At 40.8% G+C, this 21,562-nt stretch overlaps 1 protein-coding gene across 1 annotated transcript in view; it reads left to right on the forward strand.

The window, feature by feature from the left end:
• Positions 1 to 8,758: 8,758 nt before the first annotated feature.
• The window catches only part of ASXL3 (ASXL transcriptional regulator 3), a 128,269-nt gene continuing 115,465 nt past the window's right edge, over positions 8,759 to 21,562 (forward strand). The window contains exon 1 of the mRNA XM_065628279.1: positions 8,759 to 8,841. Within this exon, the coding sequence (XP_065484351.1) occupies positions 8,788 to 8,841 (54 nt within the window). The 5' untranslated portion in view covers positions 8,759 to 8,787. The remainder of the gene's footprint in view (positions 8,842 to 21,562) is intronic.

Consider the following 21,562-nt stretch of genomic DNA (forward strand, 5'->3'; position numbering starts at 1 on the left):
TTATTTTGGTTTTTATAAATAATCAATTTAGATCTTTTAAATCAAATTAAGAAAGGCAATTTCTCCTTTTTGTATAAAAAGTCTTTATTTTCAGTTACTTCTCCCATGTGTACATAAATGCTGGCCTTGATAAAGGCAGGGTAGATATTGTGCATGCAGCATATTATTCTTTCAGAACCATTTTTGGTAATTATACTTTTTTTTTTGTTCCTTTTCCATAAATTCTAGCAGGATGAATGCAGAAAATTATAAGATTATTATAATTGTCTCTTAAATGCAAATTGAGTAGACCAACCTAGTCAGCTATAAAAACAGTTGATCAGAAATTATATTCTCTTGTTAATAAGTTGTGTTGGATTCTTTTGTTTCCCAAAATAACTTCCTTACAAGCTTCCCCCCTTATAATTATTGAGTATAACCTAAAAGCCAGATATTTCAAGTGATTGATCTAAAAAGCTTATAGTCCACAAACCTTTATTATGAATTGCACACTTATAATCTGCCTTGTCCCTGCTCTAACCTCAGGTTCTAAAACGAGGATTCATCTGCCATGCAAATCCTTAAATTTTCCAAATTAGCCTTCCAGTAACTTGTCATACTTCAATGAAAATGCTTCTAATCCATAAACTTCACAATGGCCATATAAAACCCAGTATAGTTATGTAGGTAACTTGCAGTACCGACAGTGAACATGCACAGGTGCTCGTTCGTCTAGAAGGATCTACAAAATCATCCAAAGGTGTGTTTAATTAATCTTTAAGTGGTTATTTAAAATTAATTTTAGTATCGTATACTGTGTGGTACAACTGATAGTTGTTTCCATAGCCATAAAGAAGCAGCAAAGGAGAAAAATGACCGCCACGTCTGCAGCAAGAGCCCAGACAAAGAGATTCCCTAGACTGAATCTACTTTTTCACCTCACCACATTTGAGAAATGCCCTCTGCCATTTATCACCAATATTGCACCACCATATTCTCCTTCTCACAGAAGTCTGTGGTGCCAATAAACTAACATTTTAACTCTGTGCCATTTTTTTTTGTTATTATCTAAAAGTTTCTGATGTCTGCAGATAGTTATCTGCAGTTAGCACAAGGCTGGCCAGATTATTCAGTGTCATTTGTCTTGTAATGCAGAGAAAGTAAAGGAAAGTAATCTATTATGCAGAAACAATTCAAAATATTTCTAAGTCGCCCTTGGCAAGCAGATGCAAGCAGGTGTGTACTTATCCCAAAGATAGCTCATATATTTGCGGTCCTTTTCTCCCAACAATCTTGAGAGACAACACAGATTCTGGCTCCCCATTTCAGAGGATTCCAGGGTTTTGCACTTACATAGCCAAATTTGAATTGCAGATTCCAAGTACTACAATAATTTTCATTACTTTTCATGAGTCGGACTGTGTGTTTTGTATCTGATTGTACTACTGTGACAGGTTTAGAGATCCTCAACCTAGCAACATTTAACTCTGTGTGTGTAACTCTCTGGACATTAGCTTAGGAACTGATTTATGTGATTACATGCTATGTTACTCCTTAAATTTGTAATTAGTCCATTGAGAAGGTCTTCCAAGCTTTTCTTGCCAGGTTAGCTCCTTAAAATTCTAGTTCTTCATCAGCTTCAAGGTGACTTGATGATGATCTTTAGTATCTCCAGAAAAAATAGCACCTTGTAAGAAGTTAAGTGGTACTAATTCTTACAACTTCTATTCCTGGCTGAAAACAGACAAGAAAGTGATTATTCCAGCAGATGTCACACAATTTAAATGCTCTGTTTGGTCATTTTATGATGTTGTCCATCACAGAAAGATAGCTAGATAGCTAGAGTGACTGCCTAAAAGGGCTGTGATGTCAGTCATTCACGCAGAAAAAAAGGCAAGAGATAGGCTGTAATAGTACTGCTTGAGTCACTTGTCTTAATTTTGGTGAGTGATTTTAGGGAAGCTTCAGTCCTTCATATCAAGTTCTGGACACCACTACTTGTCCTGTAACTGTTGGTTTGTTCTGACAACTTGAGACTTACCATAAGCATGTTGTATAAATTTTGCTTGTAATTCCTGTGGGACATCTTCACAATTCCTTAAAATGCCATATAACTTGAGGTGACATTTCACTACTTATCTATCTTGTGAGTGAAATCCATTCTGTAGGCTGAAACATGGTATTGGAATACCATGCATGCATTTGGAATTCCTGAATGACCTTCTAATTTCTGTTAAATCAGACACTACAATGTGATTAAGCTTTAAATTTTTCTCCTGTAATTGCAGCAAACATTTCTAATCCATGCAACAACTTCCATATAATCAACTAAATAAGCACCTAAAAAAGAGCAGATGATATAAACTATCAGCTGCTGTGTTTTTGACTAAATCATGTCGTTTCAAAATGAAAGTAATCTTGCTAGCCATCTGCAGACAGTTCCTGCTCCTCTGAATCTTTCTGTCATTAACAGAACTGCCAAGAGGCCGGAGTGTGATGCCTCAGAGGAAGGTTCCCTACTCTGCTGCAGTATATGCACAAATAAATTTTATCTTTCCAACACTTTAATGGTACCTTGTAAACTGTTCTTGGTTCAAATACGATGGTCCTCTCACAGAAATCGTCCCCATGGATTTGGGGAAAAGTGGTTCCGTATATATAGTATTAAAAAGTGATGGCCAGCATGGTGGAGGGAAGTGCTGCATGGAGGCACTGGTTTGACTGGAAGATGACTGTTGGTAGGCTGGCCATGCTGGCGGTACCACTGCTCATCTGTTGGGAGGGCAAAGCGGACCTCAGGTTAGCTGCAGTCAGGTTTGTTAGATCAGCTGCGATGCCATAAAAAAGACCTGAGTGTTTAGCTGTGGTAGGGCTAGGAGGGAGTTAAGGAAATAGCCCTACGTCTACAGTAGTTGGCCATTCCTGGTCTGAGACAAAATTGGGGTGAACACCAAAGCCAAGAGTATAAATACTGGCTATTCACAGTCATAGATTTCATTGTTTGAAAATTTGCTATTGTGAGATATGTCTTGGGTAGATTTTCAATTTTACAATGTACTGTTCTTAATAGTTCTGCAAGCATTGCACAGTTAGGAATAGACAATGTATACCTTGATTTGAGACCTGAAAATATGGTTGTAATTTTTTTTTTTTTCTGGGAAGGGTGAGCTCTTCTACATGTTCCATGACCTCTCCCAATCCCAGTGATGAGATAATGTGCTAAAGACATGACTGCCCTGTGCATCTGATTTAGTATCTGGCAAAATTCAGCTTCAGCCCTCCTGTATTGACATGTTGCAGTACAGCCTGTAGGGTTTTTTCATGAGCTTCAGGAGTCTTTCCAAATACAGTTACATCATCCAGATAATACTAAATTCTGGGCTTATTATTAAGAACGATTAACGTATTTGAAAAGCTCTGGATGTTGATTCAGGTCCATATGGCATATGATTAAAAAAGAAAAGTCTACTAAGTGTAATAAATGCTGTGAAACTCATGCTGTCTGAATACTTGGTAATATGTATTCTTTAAATCACAAATAGAAAACATGCCCTGCAACTACATCAGTATCTGTAAATGGTTAACTGTCACTCACAATGGTGTTGTTTGGCTTCCCTAAGTCCACACAAAACCAAGTATTCTGCTTTGCTTTTTGTCACCACTGTGCTGAAACGAATTCAGAAAATGCAGTATCATTCTTGGCTATTTTTTTAATTATCTTGTGACTCAGCATCTCTCATTAAATTGTAGAGAATATAATTTCCATTATAAAAGTGGCACATTAGATTGAATTGTCGTGCTGTGAATAAATCCTTCTGCACTCATGGAATTTCCATGTAATAGTTGATAGTATTTCTTTTGTAACAGCTGAAACTAGAATTTGAATTGCAGCAGTGTTTCGTTGTATTGAAGCGGTGCATATATATAAATAGATACATATGTGCATATGTAGTGCAGTTCACAGATTTCTGCTTAAAAAGGAATATTACTGTATACAAGAAGGAATTCAGCAGCATGTATCAAAAGTAATTTTTCTATGCAGGAAAGAACAAGAACAATGTTCTTCAAGTAGTTCACTAGATATGTCAAGTGTCAAACTTCCATAGCATTGCAGATAAATGCCTTCAATGAGTACCGAAGCTCAGAAACCCGTGTCCAATGTTGTTTTAGTAACATATGGCCATTCTTCCGATGCCAGAAAAAGTAACTGGACACAAATGTGTCCATAATAAATAACCGTTTCTATCCATGGTCAAAACAATAATATCTGGCATTGTAACGTCACATAAATATTGCTTAGGTAGAATTTCATGATATATTTTAAAATAACATCTTTCTGCAGTATTTGCAGGTTATCCAGTCCAGTTTACAATGTGCTGTGGAGACAGCAGTAGTATATTTTCACACACACATATGTGTGTTACATATGCTGAGCTTTTAGTTGTAGTTCCAGAGTCTGCAGTTTGAACGGAGTTCACCTTTTCTCAATTTTGCCACAGTCGATTCAGTTAGAGTAGGAACCAGTTATGATCTCTTGTCATGTCAGGTCCAATTCATGAGTAAATACCATCTATAATCAATAGGAAATGCTTTCTTCCATAAGCTGAACCTGGCCTTTTTCTGCTGCACTTCTAGACTTAGACAGGATTTTTAAGTCACTTAAAGCAGCGTTGAGTTGAGTCACTTGGTTTCTGTGTATGCTGGCAATCTTTATAAGATTCAGCTACAACATTTATTGCAGAAAAAAAAAGAACCAACTTTCATTTCACCTTTTTTTTTTTCTTTTTCCATTATGAAAGCCTAGAGAGTACACACCAGTTCTCTGCTCTGATGCAGTAAACAGCATAAGTGATTTTCTTTCTCCAGCAAAGTCAGTGCTGTTAACTCTAAGTATATGTTTTCCAGCCATTTGCATGCGAACAACAGAAGGAACGTAGGGGCACCTGGACTTTGTAGCAATCATAGAATCATTTTGGTTGGAAGAGACCCTTAAGATCATTGAGTCCAGCCATAACCTAACTCTGGGGGTAAACCACATCCCTAAGAACCTCATCTATATATCTTTTAAACACCTCCAGAGAATGATGGAAATGGATTAAACAGCAGCACAGAAGGTCCTCTAATTTATTCACCAGCAGAATAGAAAGGATGAATAAGCTTCTAGTGAACACCAGCACACAGCATAACCTAATGCCATCAAGCTAAAAAGGGGCAGAACCCAACAGTTTTTGTGGAGTGACAGGCAAAGGCAAACCCATCTGTGGGATTGCTTTTGCTCAAGGACCTGGGTGCACTTTGCCGGTAATGTGGAAGGATGGGGAAGTCTGATGTGTACCTCAAGGAGGTTTGATTTTGGGTGAGAATAGCCAATAATTTGAATTGTATTATGTTAATTGATCTATGATACTGTATGTCATCACTACTATGGTTGCTATTTGCTGTATTAATGGTATTACAGTAAGAATCACCCAGATTAAGTAAAAATGAATTTTGATGGAACAAGACCTGGCTTCAGCATGCAACAGTCCAACACCACACACCATCTCCTTTGCTCAGGACTGTTATGATGGATGGAGCCCAAAGTCATGGACTAAATGAGCTCAATGGACATTTCAGAGAGATGGCCCATAGACTAAGGGGATAATATCTGTATATATATATATCAAAAGACAGGAAAGGTGGTGGTGATTATTTGGGATGTATTGGAAAGTGTGAGACTAGGGCATAACATAGTATAAAAAAAGGGATGGATATTGTCCTGGTTTCAGCTGGGATAGAGTTAATTTTCTTCTGAGTAGCTGGTACAGTGCTGTGCTTTGGATTTAGGATGAGAATAATGCTGATAACACACTGATGTTTTAGTTACTGCCGTTCAGTGCTTACACAGAGTCAACATCTTTTCTGCTTCTTATACTGCCCTGCCAGTGAGAAGGCTGCATGTGCATGAGAATTTGGGAGGGGACACAGCTGGGACAGCAGACCCTAACTGACCAAAGGGATATTCCATACCATATGATATCATGGTCAGTACATAAAGTAGAGGGAAAGCTGGCCAGGGCAGGCACTGCTCGGGGACAGGCTGGGCATCGGTCAGTGGGTGGAGAGCAATTGCATTGTGCATCACTTGTTTTGTATGTTCTTTTATCATTAATTTGCCTTCCTTTTCTTTCCTATTAAACGGTCTTTATCTCAACTCATGAGTTATACTTTTTTTCCTGATTCTTTCCCCCTCCCACCGTGGTGGGGGAAGAGAGCAAACAGCTGTGTGGCATTTAGCTGCCTGCTGGGCTAAGTAACAACATACTAAAAAGTTTATTCTTTGTATCCACAGAAATACCAGATGAAAGTCTGATCCTGACTGCAACAGGCAACAGTAGAAACCAATCAAAAAACCCCAGAAAGGCAAACTAGCTTTTGAAGGCCAAGAAATTTCTCTTTACGTGACAAATGTCCTCCTCTGTCCAATACCAATGCTGCAACACCAGAGCTCCCCTGAGTAATGGAAATTCAGTTCATCTTATGTATGTGAAACAACTGGATCAACAACTGGATCATCAGCTACCTGTGAACAGATGGGGAACTAACGCAGAACATTTCTTTCAGTCTTAAAAGAGCCACTTATGATGGGAGTGACTGGTAAACCTGCCTATGCTTTTTTGGTTTGTTACAGCTTCAACACTGAAAACAATGAGGGCATTTCGAAGGCAGTTTTAATGAGGAACTTAAAGATTGAGACTTCTAGCATAGGGGATGATAAGTGAATGAAGTCTAAATGGTGTAGGAATAGAAAGTTACTAAAGCTGAGGAAATGCAAAAGAAAAAGGAAGTACGACAGAGACATAAAAGGAAAAAAACAAAGTCAAAGAAACAAAACATAGACAAAGAAGTGATCCTAATAGCAAGTATTCCCTTTCTAAATGTTACTAAGGCAACAAAGAAGGTATTCAGTAAATAACAAAGGAATATGTAGCTGTTTCGACAACTGGATGATTGTAAACACTTTTACACAACCTAATTCTGTCGAGCCTGAAACATTCCAGTTGCAACAATATTTTTCTCAAGATCATTTCTGAGGCATACTCAAATCCTCTGATCAATACTATACAGTCTGGAATCAAAACTAAATTTAGAAGAGCTGTTTAAATATAATTTTGTTTCAATAATGTTTTTGTTTTCATTTAAGTGAGAACTACGAAATCTGGAAAAGTGTCACGGTGAAGAGCTATCTTCCATGTATCGTTTCCAATTACAACTTAAAGATGGGGAGGAAGAGTGGGATTTGTTTGCAGCTGGAATACCGTACACCATTTGAGTGCTCTTTGAGAGTGCAATCAGGTCACCACTTTTGCTTCATCCAGGGCTGCCCCTGGTCCTTTTCTAGATAAAACAGCCCGAGCATTGTGGTAGCTGGGAGTGATTCCACCGTTCCCCAGATCCTCCCCAATAAACTGTATATATGTGGGAAAATAAGGTTTAATGTTACCAAAGGCAAGACAGCAAGGCAGAACAGGGGTGCTGCTAGGAAAGGGACGAAGGAGGGAGTAGGGACTGAACAGATGGATACACAAAAGCCTGAATAATTTCTAACTCATTCGGTCTGAACAAAACAAATGCCAAATATATTTCAACAGTATTCTAAAAATAATTTGGGGCAAGAGATGGTAACAAGGGACAAAACCCACATCACAGTATCCTTTAACTCAGGAAGGTGTGCTAAGTCCTTTGCTTCCCATTTCGTGAATATCTTAATCCTAGGTCATCCAATAAAAGAAAACATCCTTCAGCAGTTTTACGAGAGCAGCACATCAATTCCTTTGTTTACACTGGAACAAAAAGATGATCTTTTCCTGTTCCGACAAGAAAAGGAGTTAAAACGCTACGGCGGGATCCCTCCGAGCTGGCACCCATCTATCTGGCCGGGGTTTGGTTTGCCGGGTTTCGGCAGGCGGGTCGAAGCGAGGAGGGCACAGGCGGGAACCGCCGCGGCGACAGACGCGCCAGCCGCCCCGGCGCGCTCCTCTCACCGCGCCCGCCGCTGGCCCGGCCCGGCCGAGGCCCCGGGCTGCCCCAGCCGTAAGTAACCGCCACCGAGGGGTCGCGCGCCGGGGGAGGGCCGGGCCCTACTTTTGGCTGGGTTTACCGAACGCGCTTTCGGCGTGAAACGGGGAGAACCGCGGCCTGCGGGCGACGAGCGGGAAGGGACCGTCAACCGCAACCGCGGCGCCGACAGCAAAACCTGACGACGCCGACCCGCGCGGCCGCCAGCCGCGGCCCCCGCAGCGCCCTCAGCGCCGCGTCCCCGGGGAGACGCCCCGCCCGCCGCGCTGCACCACGGGAGCTGTAGTCCGGCCGCGCCGGCCTCCCTCCCCCCGACCCCCCGATCCCCCCTCCCCGCCGCCCCCGGCCCGGGGGCAGAGCGGCGCCGCGGCCGCTCTCGCGAGGCTTGGCGGCGGGAGCGCTCTCGGGCGGCCTCCTCGCGAGGGCGGCCGCCGCGGGGATGTTTGGTGCGGGCGCCATTCCCCTGCGTGACGTCATAGTGCATTGTTGTGAGCGTAGCGGAGCATCCCTCAAGCTGTCAGCTGTGCCGCCGCCGCCGCTGCGGGGAGCCGAGCCGGCCCGGCCCCCTCTCCCCTCCTCCTCCTCCTCCTCCTGCTCCTCCTGCTCCTCCCCCGCCCCTCCCGCCCCGGGGGCTCCAGAGCTCGGTGTCACCGTATCATTGTCCGTGCGGCACCCCTCCGGACCCCCCCCCGCCCCCCCGGCCCGCCCTCCCCCCGCCCCCCCCGAGAACCACCTCAATGAGATGCAAACATGAAAGACAAGAGGAAGAAGAAGGACCGCACCTGGGCCGAGGCTGCCCGCCTGGTAGGTGCCGCGGCAGCATTGTGTGTGTGCGCGCGAGTGTGTGTATGTGTGACTGTGAGTGTGACTGTGTGTGTGAGTGTGAGTATGTGTGAGTGAGTGAGTGTGTGTGTGTGCGCGCGCCGCGCGCGTCCCGCCGCCGCCGGCCCGCCGCGCTGCCCGCCGCTTTGTTGCCGGCCGCTTTGTTGCCGGCGGTTGGGGCCGTTGTGGGGAGCGTGCGTGTGAGGGAGAGTGAAGGAGAGTGTGTGCGAGAGGGAGGGAAAGGGAGAGAGAGTGCGAGAGACGGTGTGAGGGGGAGAGTGAGGGAGAGAGAGAGAGAGAGAGTGCGTGTGAGGGAGCGCGTGTGCGAGGGAGTGCCCGCGAGTGTGAGGAGTGCCCGTGCGGGAGTGTGTGTGTGTGTGTGTGTGTGTGTGTGTGTGTGAGGGGCTGAGGGAGCGTGCGGGGGAGCTTGTGCCTGTGCGAGTTGGTGTGTGACGGCAGAGGCCGGGGTGCCCCAGCGTGAGGGGAGCTCGGGCGTGCCGGTGTGTGTGTGGGGGGGGTGTTGGTGAGGGGGTGCCGGGGCAGCCCGCTCCGAGCCCGGCTGAGCCCGAGCTGGCGGTGCAGGCAGCCCCTCCGCTCTCCTCCCGTCCCCGCCTGGCGAGGAGAAATAGCTACGTCCCTTCTTCGGTGTATGTGAGAGGAAATGCCTATTCTTTTCTTCTTTTGCATGTGTGTGTGTGTAAATACGCAGGGATTGTTTCCGTCTCTGCAAGTTCATGCGTCAGATATCCCAACAATATCCCTTCTTTTAGTTCTAGAGAAAAGTGAAATATCCGGGAATTGCCTTTTCATCCCTTTCGTGCGGACAGGAGGACGGGGTGAGGGGTGAGGACGTTAGGGAGAGCTCTGTCCTGGGATTTCCTTTCGCCCTCTACTTCCCCCACTGGGCAGGGAAATATCCAGGGCAATCAGACTCGCCTCTGGAAAGGCTCTGTGCCTCTGGAGACCTAGTCCATCCCCACTTCATTAACAAACTGTCTCCCCTACCCTACTGTATCTGTTTTCATGATCCTGTATTATTGTTCGCTAAGTGTAATACAGCACACTGTTTGTGTTGTTTTTTCAGTTTTGGAGTATGTACGGGGTCTCTCCGTTCTAGGAATTTTACAACAAACAGGCACAATACAGCACATATGGTTGTACACGCTTGTATGTGTGTCTTCCACAAAGTTGGGTCTGGTTCAGCTTCAGTTGAGTGCGTAGAAAGATGACAAAGCTAGAAAGACAGGCTGCTGGTTATATTGCTGTTTGTATCTATACCAACTTTGTATTTTATCCTCCTCCGATACAGATTTAATTGCTTAAGTAACATAGCTGTGCTAATGATGCATCTGGTTTTGGGAATGAGTATTGATATCTTGTTACTATTATTTGTTTAGTTGTGAAGCACATATCTTGTAAAAATGTTTTCACCTTGTTGTATGAATTCCTACAGAGGAAGTTCAGTCTTCTTCTCCTGTGTAAATAATTATAAGGTATTAGACACTACCTATAGATGTCTCTGTAAGCTGTACCTAGGTATTCTCATATGCTTGGTCAGTGCTAAATTCTGATATGGCTCATTGTACATCCTACAGCATTTTGTAATAATGCGGCTTTAGTGAAGATGTTCTGATACAGTGTCGCTGCTGTCGTCTCTTGTTTCTCATAAATGTAGGAAAAGTTTAACTGCAGTAATACACATTCGCCCAAATAATTTGGTAGTGGGTGTTGCTCCAGTACTTGTTTCTCTGTGGTTTAAACTGGCAACATGTATTCAAAAGTCTACAAAATATATCAGATGCTATTCTAACTTTACCCTTTCAAGTTGCTGCTGTAGTTGCCACTATAAGCTGTATTTTGTCAAATGCGCATAAAGGAGTTTATTGTATATCGAGTAAAATTACTATTCCCATGTGGTCCAATATATGGAAAAGTTTAAAGCCTCTGGAAGAGCAAAGGCTGAGGCAGTGCTGAGGAGATGGGCTAAGGCTTTATCTTATTTCATTATGTCGTATCACCTCGCGCTCCCCCCAGAACTCATGATTTACTACAGTCAAGTAAAAATGATATATTTCTGTATATAAGTGGTGGAGATACACAAGGTCCACTGAAACTAGAATACCAAATTATGGAGAACTTGTCCCAAGTCAGTTATGTGAATGATACATAGTGCTGCACAGGGCAACTACGGTCTTGCACCAAGCTTTATAATATTTGTTCAGTGACATATGTTTGCAAATCACAATGAAAGACTGAAGCCAGAATTGCCACTTCTTACAGTCTTTTATGTTAGAAACCCGATGGTTCATTATGACTTCGTTTTCTTGGGATACATCAATAATGTATTACTGCAAGGTTTGATTAAATCAATTTCTTTCCAACGACAAGTAAACAATGAAGTGATTGATACCTAGTCGGAAAAAAATGATTCTTGAGTTACCTAGATCAATATGTTGTAAAATTGCATGCTGCTGCATTTTGTTTAGGAGTTAGAGGTTGAATTAATACATACAGAAAAGGTATGGATATTTACGTGTTAGATTTTCTACAAAAGCGCTTACATTACAACAATATTGGGCTTTCAAAGTGAAGTGCTGAAAAGTGTGAAATGACAGAGGTAACATTGCCAGCATTGCTTTTTCACTCTGTTGTGCACGTCCATATAGTACAATCTAGGCTTTAAATGTCATACTTACATGCTAGTTTCCCAAGTGCTTCAAGTTCACTCATTAGAGCTTCTGAGTTTTCATTTTATTTTCTTTAATGTGAGGTGCCATAGTTAATTTTCTGTGCATCTTTCAAACTCAGTGCTAAAATATATTTTTCTTTTACATTTCAGTCATACATACATAGATATTTTTAGCAACATCCAGTAACTTCCCAAATGCAAATGTTTCTATACTTATAACATGCCTGTGAAGTTAAGTGTTTTGATCTCTGCTTTACCCATGCAGAGATGAAGTACCTCACCCAAAGCTGTGCAGGAAGTCTGTGGGAGAGGCAGTTATGGTACTAACAGCATCTCTGTAGTAGTTCTGTTTCATAGTCATAAAATCATCTTCCTTTTGTGGCTACACTTTTGCCTCATTCACTCTCTATTACTATTTCTCTCACAGTAATTAGGAGATAAATGAATATGGTCATGTCTCCATATTCAATCTATATTGAAACTCGTAATGCACCATGTAATAGTTATGGATAAAAAGGAGTACAAAAACTGGGCTTGAGCCTGAAATCATTACACAGCTCTCCATTTCCCACATTCATAATGAAATAAGCAGAAGTACTTTAAAAAAATACGTTACATGATAGTCTTAAAATACATTGTAATGTGTAAGTCTAAGTGATGAGGCTTCGAACTGACAGTCAGTGTTGCATTTACTGTTTTTTTTGGTATTTGATTGAAAGGTCTTTGAAAACTTATGGTCCTGCAATGCAGTGTCTTTTCAAGCTGTTCTGTTAATTTTAAAAACATAAGCAGGAAAGGAGTCCCTTTATATTCAGCTCTTGCTGTAAATACCGCATATGTGATACAGGGAGTAAAACAGGAGCTGCTGGCATTGCCCGTATTGGACCTTGCATTTTGTGGAAGAAGTCTCCTGCAGAGAGTTGAATCTTTCTGTCTGCGACACGCTGCTTTTTTTCTTCGTGCAAGTCTGCTTATCTTAGGGCAAGGCATAGCCTAGCTTACAAGCATTCCTGAGAAATGAACGCATGTGCAGGATCAGTGGAATGGTGGCATACCACTAAAGGTTCATGTTACAGAACCCATTTTGTAGGACACACATTTTTATGGACAAAATTGCAACCTGTCTTTACAACCTGCCAAAGAGCATATCTTTGATGTATACCCAATATGTCAACTCACTTTGTACTTTGCAGCAGACTACAGCAATACTTATGTACAACCTGGGCATTATCTCCCTACCAGTATTCTGCTTTTTGTGTCTGATAAACTAAGATAGAACACTTAAAAGAATAAGAACAAAACAAAATCTTTAAAGGAAGGAGGAGAAACATCCTGTCTTTCCTCTGTCTTTCAGTTGATCATCATCTGATGAAACTATATTGTTGTTTTTTGGTCATATGTGGAACTCATAAAAATTGAATAGAAAGGTTTTAAACACTTGAGTAGTTTATGGAATTTGTAATTATTCCTTACAGCGGAAGAAAATGTATCTGGTTTCAGCTGTTCTTAAACTCACAAGGACTCTCAAGCAGTTGCTGAAAGTCCTGAAATACTGAATGATGCCTCTTAATAATTTCATGCCATAAGATATGGCATACAATTATTGAAATGAAAAATACTGAGAACAAAATGTGTCTGAGGATGCTCTGCCACACAAGGACTGGTAAAAGTTTTAAGTAGGTAGCAGTGATCCAACTTTTATCATTTGACTGCCAGGCATGATCCTTTGTTATTTGTGATTTAGAAAGGTGAAAGGGGCCTGAACAAAATGAGTGGAGGCTGCTCGCTTTGGGAATGCAGAGCTCAGTGTATGTGTGAAGCACAGAACATCTGCCTATGAAGGGTTCTAGTTTATGGTAACATTTTAAAAGGACTCTTTATGTATAGCTTGCCCTTATTATTGTCCTCTTCTTTTTCCTGTGTTTTGAAACACAGTTCAGTTGTCTGTCACTAATTGACAATAAAGCAGAAGAAAATTCTAAGAATGAGAACAGTAGTGCTTGTTGGGTTATTCGTGTGTTGGATCTCCTCTCCAGTATTTTTGCTTTTCTCCAAATTTCATTCTGAAAGAAAGGTTTTCTTTTGTTAGTGAAGAACATGCATTTTACAGTGCTATGGAGAGTCCTCATGGTTCAGGTGATGTGTGCATACTGGGTGAGTAATATCCATACCTTGGTTCTGCTATTTTTTGCACTACTCTCCTGACAGGATCCAGCTCTTAAATAAGAGTTGTTCTCTTGCTCCTATAAACTTTAGGAAAATTATACAAATTAATTAAGGAAACTGATGCTGAAAAAACCTCATGAAAAGCAACAAACGCCTGTTGGAATTGTTAGCTTGCATGTTACTGTTTAATGTGGCTTGCTGTCCAAAAGCTGATTGTTGCTTCGTCTGGTCTGCTGAGGTAGTGTAGTTGAAATTGATCATATAGCGGTATGGAAGTATTTTTGCATTATATATTCATATTTGAAGGCCACAAATGAAACAAAAAAATTAGAAGAGTAACTTCTGTGTAGCTAGACCATTGATGATAATCCCTTTGAATTTTATCTTATGTTCCTGCTTTTGTTACTATAAATAACATTTTAAAGCATTGTGTGAAAGGAGGAGCTTTGTGTATCTTTAAAAAAGGGAGATTTGACATAACTTTGTTTTATGGTATTAAGGATTTCTTTGTTGTTGACTTAACAGAGACCTACTATTATTTCCATTTTTGTTCTGAGTTAATTCTTTTTCAGACATGCAGAAACATTGCGGCTTGGGAAGTTTTGATGGCCTTTCCCTTTGATCCACAATCAATGCTGCTTTGAAGAGCTAAATTTTATTTTGGTTTGCTCTAGGGTTTCCTCCACCTTGTTTTATTCAAAGTAATTTTTGCACTTGTTAGGTGAAGTTGAACCTGCACTTAGTTGCCTTTTTTTTTTTTCACCTTCTGTGGTTGTGCATTTCGTGTCAGTATTTTATTTTGTTAGTATGTAATAATACAGAAATTAGTGTGGTTTATTTTTTTAATTTTAAAAGATGATCTGCAAATAAAATATAAATGTAATCTATTTCGGCTCACCTTTTGCATTCTTCTAGGTCAGATTGAGAGAAGTGAGATTCAAACTCTTATCTTGAGACATCTCTTTAACTCCTGGTATCACAGACCTTTAGGAAGCCAGGAACCCAAACCAGGAATGGGACCTGTTTTCAGTAATGTCAGATTACTTCTATCACAGCAGGGTAGTGTAGGAGAAAACCCTTACAGGAACCTAAATATGAGCATCCCTCAACAATGTGACAGCATTCTCAGTGCCTTAAGGTATGATTTAATGCTCACTGTTACAGTGAATGCTTCCAGTGGCTCCTGGTTTACCTTTCCCTGTAGAAGAACCGATATTTTCGTGTCACAGCACATGTTTCTCTTTAAACAACTGATCTGTTTTTTCTTCTTCCAGCTGTTGACAAGTTTCTCACATACAAGATTTGGTCAATTGCATGTGAAACTGGTGGAATCACAGCAAAATACTTTCCACTAACCACACCCAAGACCCTACCCACCCTTCACAGCTAGGCTGTTCCGGATCTGGTAGCCCAGTTCACCAGTTCCCTGGACCAAACCATGTCATTGCAGCATCCCAGTCTGGACCAGGTAACATGCTGTCCTCAAGGTAAAAAAAAAAAAACTTGCTGTACTCCCTGCTGGAGCCTTTCTTTGTTCTTTATACCGTGACCAGCAGACTACAGTCACTTGGAGAGTAATTTGCTAAACTTGACCTCTTGGCTTTGGAGCAATAGGGTTTTTTTAAAATGTTGTAAGCTTCAAAATGTTTTCCCTTTTCCTGTGTGTCAAGATGATAATTTTGCATTCCCTGTAAATAGCAATAACTAAATAGTGGCCTCCTTTTCTGCTATCGGGACCTGTGAAGATGTGATTAGTGAGAGTTATTTCATTGTGATTCCATGGCTTCCATTTGAAATTGACCGAATCCTGCTTTTGATGAACTTAACAGACTGAAGGAATCAAATATTTTAGCCTTTGCTCTGGAACAGTCAGCTTCCAGTACAAAGGCAGAAGCACAACTTGGAACAGAGCCAGCTCTAAGCAACACATCCTGGTTTAGCTCATTTGCCTATCCTGTTAGTTCAGGTAGCAAATCCCCATGCTGCTCAAGGACAACAGATTGGCCATAAGTGGCCCGTTTTATCAGCTTTGAATGACGGTCACCCTCCTCAAAGAAACCCAGATTATTGATGTACTGCTACTCTGAGAGTGCTCTGTCTTTGCGAAGTCCTGCTAGATAGTTCCCTGTCACTGGGGTTACTTTTTGGGGAGGAGATGTACCTGCTGGAAATGTAAAAAGGTTAGAGAGGTGCCTTCTTACCTGCAGCTAATCTTAGTTTTGAAGGGATCACCTACGTCTCTCTGAATATCATGTGTTAAGCAGACCACTACCTGAATATATCCCCTTATGACTGTAGTACTTTAGCACAGACATGAGTATCAGGAGACAGTTAATAAGCCATCTGGCAGTGTATGCCTTCTTCCTAGAGCCTCTTTGCTGTTCGTGCACTGATTTTGGTTGGGGACTGCACTTGGTGTTGGAGGGATCTAGAGCAGCACCATTCACTTTGGTTTAAACAAGCTCTGGCGTTTCTGGCATTGGAACAGAAAACCGGGAGGGAGGGGTGGTGATCCAACGTTTTCATCGTTTGAATCTTAAGACTTCAGCTCTCTTTAATGACTTGAGCTCAGCAGGACAAAGTCTGCGAGGAACCTGGCATGGTAGCTTTCATCAATATCAGAGAACCTTTTAGACGAGGTTTTTAACATATGGGATACAGCTGTTACATTGCAGATTTTGAGTCTGAAGTGACATCCTGTACCACAGGTGTCTGAGGAGACTTGTTTTGTAGTGTGGTATTGAATTTGGTTTCTGTCTGACAACCTTTGCCAGGATCAGCAACCACAATTCAGTCTGTGCTCTGGAATCATCAGGGGCATTCACAGACTCATTAAAAGAATTCGGCTATAGTTCTCTGTAGAAGACTTTGCAGGTCATGTCCTAGATTGTTGTTCATGATTTTGGAGCATCAGAAAGTAATTTATCTAGAAGGCACACGTTACATACTCTGTTTTACAACTTGTCCTCCTATATGCATAGATTGGTCTAGTCGAGCCTGTGGTGATGAGAATCTCCTTGCTGCTTGTAGAAGCTCAACTCTAGAGATCATTATCCTGTGGAGACAGAGTATGTTCTATAGGATGCAACTAACCTACAGATAACATTTTCTAAACATCTACAACTTCAGAAGTGTTCTTTGACAGACAACCATCTTGAACTAGTATAATAGATGAAACGATTTGGAGAACTTAATGTCTAAACTATTTTCTCTCTTTCTTGTTGTGATCTTCGTTAAGTATAGATAACATCAGGGATTTAGTGAAGCAGTCATTCTAGTCAGGGTTTCTGTTGTTTTATCCTGATTAGCTGCTTGTATAACTTGATGTCTAGAGAGGGAAAAGAGCCTTAACGAAAGTATTCATCAACCATTTTAAGGTCAAAGTTTTACTCCATTTCAGCTGACTCTTAGCAGCCTGGAGAACTTGCCTAACTGTGTGTAGTGATTCGCTATAGTTGGTGAGGTGCCTTGTGAAATGTCCATGGAGTAGTAAATCCCAGTCAGTCTTCATGTCTCATATGATTTGTTCTTGCCTTTACAACTTGAAACTTCTTTATATAAGATGAGGCTCTACCACTCTCATTGTATTGCCGAAGTACTTCACTTCATCCTTCATGAAATGATAACTTTCTTTTTTGATTCTCTTTCTTTCAGTTCCATCAGTTTAACTGAACAAATTCCAGATCCAGATGTTTCAATACATCTACTGATGGCTATTTTTAGATAAAAGTTGATTCTTTTTAGGTCTCAAAATTCCAAGTTATCCACCAGCTGCTGGGATATCTATTGGCATTGCTATTTAAAAGACGCATATGACATCCCATTTCACTGCGCCTGTCTGCAAGGGTAATGGGAGAAAATAGACCCTTATTGACCATAGCCTGCTGTCATTCTCTGGACCAAGTTTCTGGCAGCTATCTCAAAATTATGACACTCTCTTATCACACCACCTTCTTTGGTGTTTCTGTCATTTAGAAATTCTAGACAGGTAAGACCAATGAGAACCTCTTCGGGATTCAGTGGTTAGAGTTGGAAAAACATCTTAGTTAGAGCATTACTTGGATAATCATAGAACTGATAATCGTAGAAGGTGAAGTTGGAAATGGCCTCAAGGTCAACTTGTCTGTTTAGACTTGAAATTAAGTCACAAACCCCAAATTAGTTTTAGTTTTGTGAGATCAATAAAATCACTTGGTAACTTTCACTGTCCATAGGAGTGAAGACTTCTCTGTCCTTTGCCAGAATCTGGTCTTCTTGTGGAATTTCACACTCTGCTTAAAAAATGGGAGAACTAGTAGAATAAAATGGTTATGAAAAGTTGTCTGATGGGCATGATTTAGATTCAAATGCATCGTTATCTCTTTTTTTTTTTTTTTCTGACAGTGACTAGACAGAAAACATTAGTTTTCTTGTACAGATTGAGAATTCTATATCCATGTAATGGTTCTCATTCACATTGTCTGCTTTTTTGACGATTTTTTTGTTAGTTTGATGTAGCAATGCTGCAGCAGGTTTGTACTTAGAACAGCAGTGCTTAACGCATTCTTATTATTACAGAGTTTGTTTCATTCATAATGCAGGCTTTTGAAACATCTTGCAAGCACTCATCTGTTTTAAAAATAAAAAAAAAAGAATAGAATAACATAGTGGGGTTCACTGTCTAGCTGTGGAATAAGCTCAGTAAATCACTATTGAAGACATTTTCAAATAAGTTACTACTGAAGATATGTTAATTAGCTTTTTGTTACTGGTTTCAAGGAGACCCATGGCACCACAAGTTTGTTCCTTCCTGAAGATATCAGAGACTACTAAGCATTTGCCTGGTTTGTTCTTGTACTGAGGTCTCTTGGTTTGAAACAGGTTGGTTTGTTTGGGTTTTTTTTGGCCAAGAATAAGAAAAAAATCCAAGTAGCCAATTTTGCTACACTGAGAATCCTTCTCTGTAAACATTACACAATCTTGACTAACTTGTATTCTAACAGGTTTGTTGTCTTCCTTTTGCTCTGTTCCCGGGATGCTGTACTGTCAAGTTGCATTATTAAACATCTCCTCTCTGTTAAGCACGTGTCAGCAGAACGGCTGGACAATTCAGCAAGTGCTTGGGTCCGTCAAGCCAGATTGTAAAAAAGTAAGGGAAGTGGTGGTATAGAGCATGAACTGTCTTTTTATTAGGCTGCTAATCTTTTAAAATAATGGTGGAGATTCTTGTAATGCTTTACTTCACCCTGCCCAGTACATCTCTGCAGCTGGACACTTTGAATATAGATCACAGTTACAACAATGGCCTCCTCGGCAATAGCTGAAGTGCTTTTTGTTTGGTATCCCAGTAGGAAATATTTGATAGGAAGACAGAATAAGGATCACATGTTTTGATGTGTCACTCAAGTTCCTGACTTAGCAGCCCAAATCTTAGAGAGAGATATATTGGGTTACAACCCTGTGAGACTGACTGGGAGAACCATAGAAATAAGTCTACATGCCTGGGACATTTGGTCTGCCCAGAACGAGCACCAGCATCCCTTGGGTAGACAGTAATAGCAAGAAATGGACACTGCTCCCAGCTTTTGGGTTTGTCCAATTGTGTGGTTGTTTCATCTTGCAAATGGATTGTTCATGCTAAAATGCTGTTCCTCCAGTCAGTGTTCAGGGATCAACTGACTCACTGCCAGTCTCCCCTATTGCTTTTGGAATGAGAGCTATCCATCTGAGTGGAACTTGTCAATGATAACCAATCCTATGTCTTTGTCTTGGAGTCATGCTCCTTGTCCTTAGTAAATGTCTGGTAGTAATGTCTGGTAGTAAATACTATGGTTTCTAGAGCATGGGATCAGCTCCCAAAGAGCAGACACTGAAGGAAAATTGAGTTACCGCTCTAAGCTAGCTTGAACACTGCAGTTATCTTATAAAGAAGGATCTTTTCCAGCTCTTTGTGACACCGTGTTCCGATGATGGTAAGCCCCACTGAATGCTTGTGATGTTAAAACATGCTCTTCTTTAGCGTTGTAGAAGCACTTAAGAACTAGGGGGCTGGGGCTTCACAAGGTAAATTTGGAGATTTTTATCAGTCTGGCCATGCAAGTTACTGCATGCTGTACACATGCATTGCTGATGATTGTTACATTTACTAAGTACCTCCACAGGAACTTCTTGGTAAGTGTGCTATGATCAGCCCTTCACAGTAAGTGTTTGATGTTCACTGTAACCATTATGGGCTGTTAATTCAGCCTCCAGGCCCACAGCAGCAGTGGCACTTGAGGAGGAGACTGCAGAACTCATAGGGCTGTCTGGGGAGTTTTCCAATGAAAGAGATCATAAATGTGGGAGAAGTGAACAAACAGATGCTTCATTGACTGAAGGGTGCAGGGTACAGGGCAAGAGATAAACAATAAGAGCTGTGGGCAGAGTCAAAGGCCTTGAGGATAAAGTTGTGTCCGAGCTATTATTTGAGCTATTGTGTTTCATGGACTCCAAAAAGGTAGTCTTTCAACTAGTCCGTGAACTACAGATTGAAAACTTCAATAGAAGATGGGAAACTAGAAAAAGTTTGGACTAATAGAGTCAATGCAGTTGATCAAGAATGTTTTATATGGATTTTGGAAGTTAGATCATTGTCTTATAATCATTTAATCTGTTTAGAAAGAACAACCAACCAGCCAAAAAAAACTCCCAAGGATATCTTAGTAATTCAAATTAGTTTGGTCGAAATGGGATTTTATTTTTCAGAGACCTGTTAGAATTTTTTATAGATTAATGTCTAATGAAATAATTGATACATTGCAAAAGAGAACACTTTTGTCTCCGTTAATTTGTAGGGTTACCTACTTTGCTTGTAGATAGATTGTTTGACAAAGAATCAAAACATTTTAATCTTACTATAATTCTCAAAATCTTTAACACTTTTGTTAAATTAAAAAACAATAAAAAATAAAATCTCTGTGTAGTCAATTTTAACTATCCTTAATGAGAACAGACTCAGTTTCATACTGTAATTTTCATGCACTAACTCATTATATTAGTGTCTGAGCTGTAGGAGAATGTTTCAAGCTATTTAAAATAATGTTAAAGTAAAATAATGTTCCTATCTTCATTGTGAGCAAGATCTACAAAAATGGCTGCCTAGATAACTGAGGGTGGTATATATGCATGGTGGTTGGGAAATGCTTCTGAAAGAGTTGCGAAGAGAATAAGAGGTTTAAAAAAAAAAAATCACTGCACCTGTTTGCCATTATCAGCATTCTTAGAGCTGTAAAGGCAAGAAGCTTCACATGTTAGTAAAAATGTTGTTAAATGTTGGACTTAATTTTATAGAAAAATGTGGGTGTGAAGGAGGAGGGAAGGGACCTGGGGAAAGCATTCTGAAGATTAATGTTCTGAAAAAAATGAGGGTTTAAGTGCTACATACATACATAATAATAGTTATGAAGCTTATTACTTTTAGTACTTGCATACATTTTCTGGGATTAGTAGAAGAGAATGAAACTGGGTTTATGTCTGCTGGCATGTCATGTGGTGGAAAGAGTGTGTGCCTGGGTGATACTGATGTAATCCTGGGGAGAAAAATGGTAGTCCTGCATTGGGAAGCAGTGAAGAAAGGATGGAGATGCTTTTGTACCAATGAGAAATATACTGAAGGGAAGAAAAAAAGTATCTTTGACTGACAATGAAAGAAATGAGGAAAAAAAACCCCTTCTGAATTCTAGGGTAAAATTGCATTTAATTTGTTTATTTATTTATTTAGCTACCACTTCACTTAATTACATAACCAGCTGAAGTCCCCAAATCTTCATCTTTACAGTTTGGATTCTTCTCCAACTTTGGTATATAAGGATCACAATGAAACACCAAGAT

The sequence above is a fragment of the Caloenas nicobarica genome, chromosome 2 (assembly GCF_036013445.1).
Source record: "Caloenas nicobarica isolate bCalNic1 chromosome 2, bCalNic1.hap1, whole genome shotgun sequence".
Lineage (NCBI taxonomy): Eukaryota > Metazoa > Chordata > Aves > Columbiformes > Columbidae > Caloenas > Caloenas nicobarica.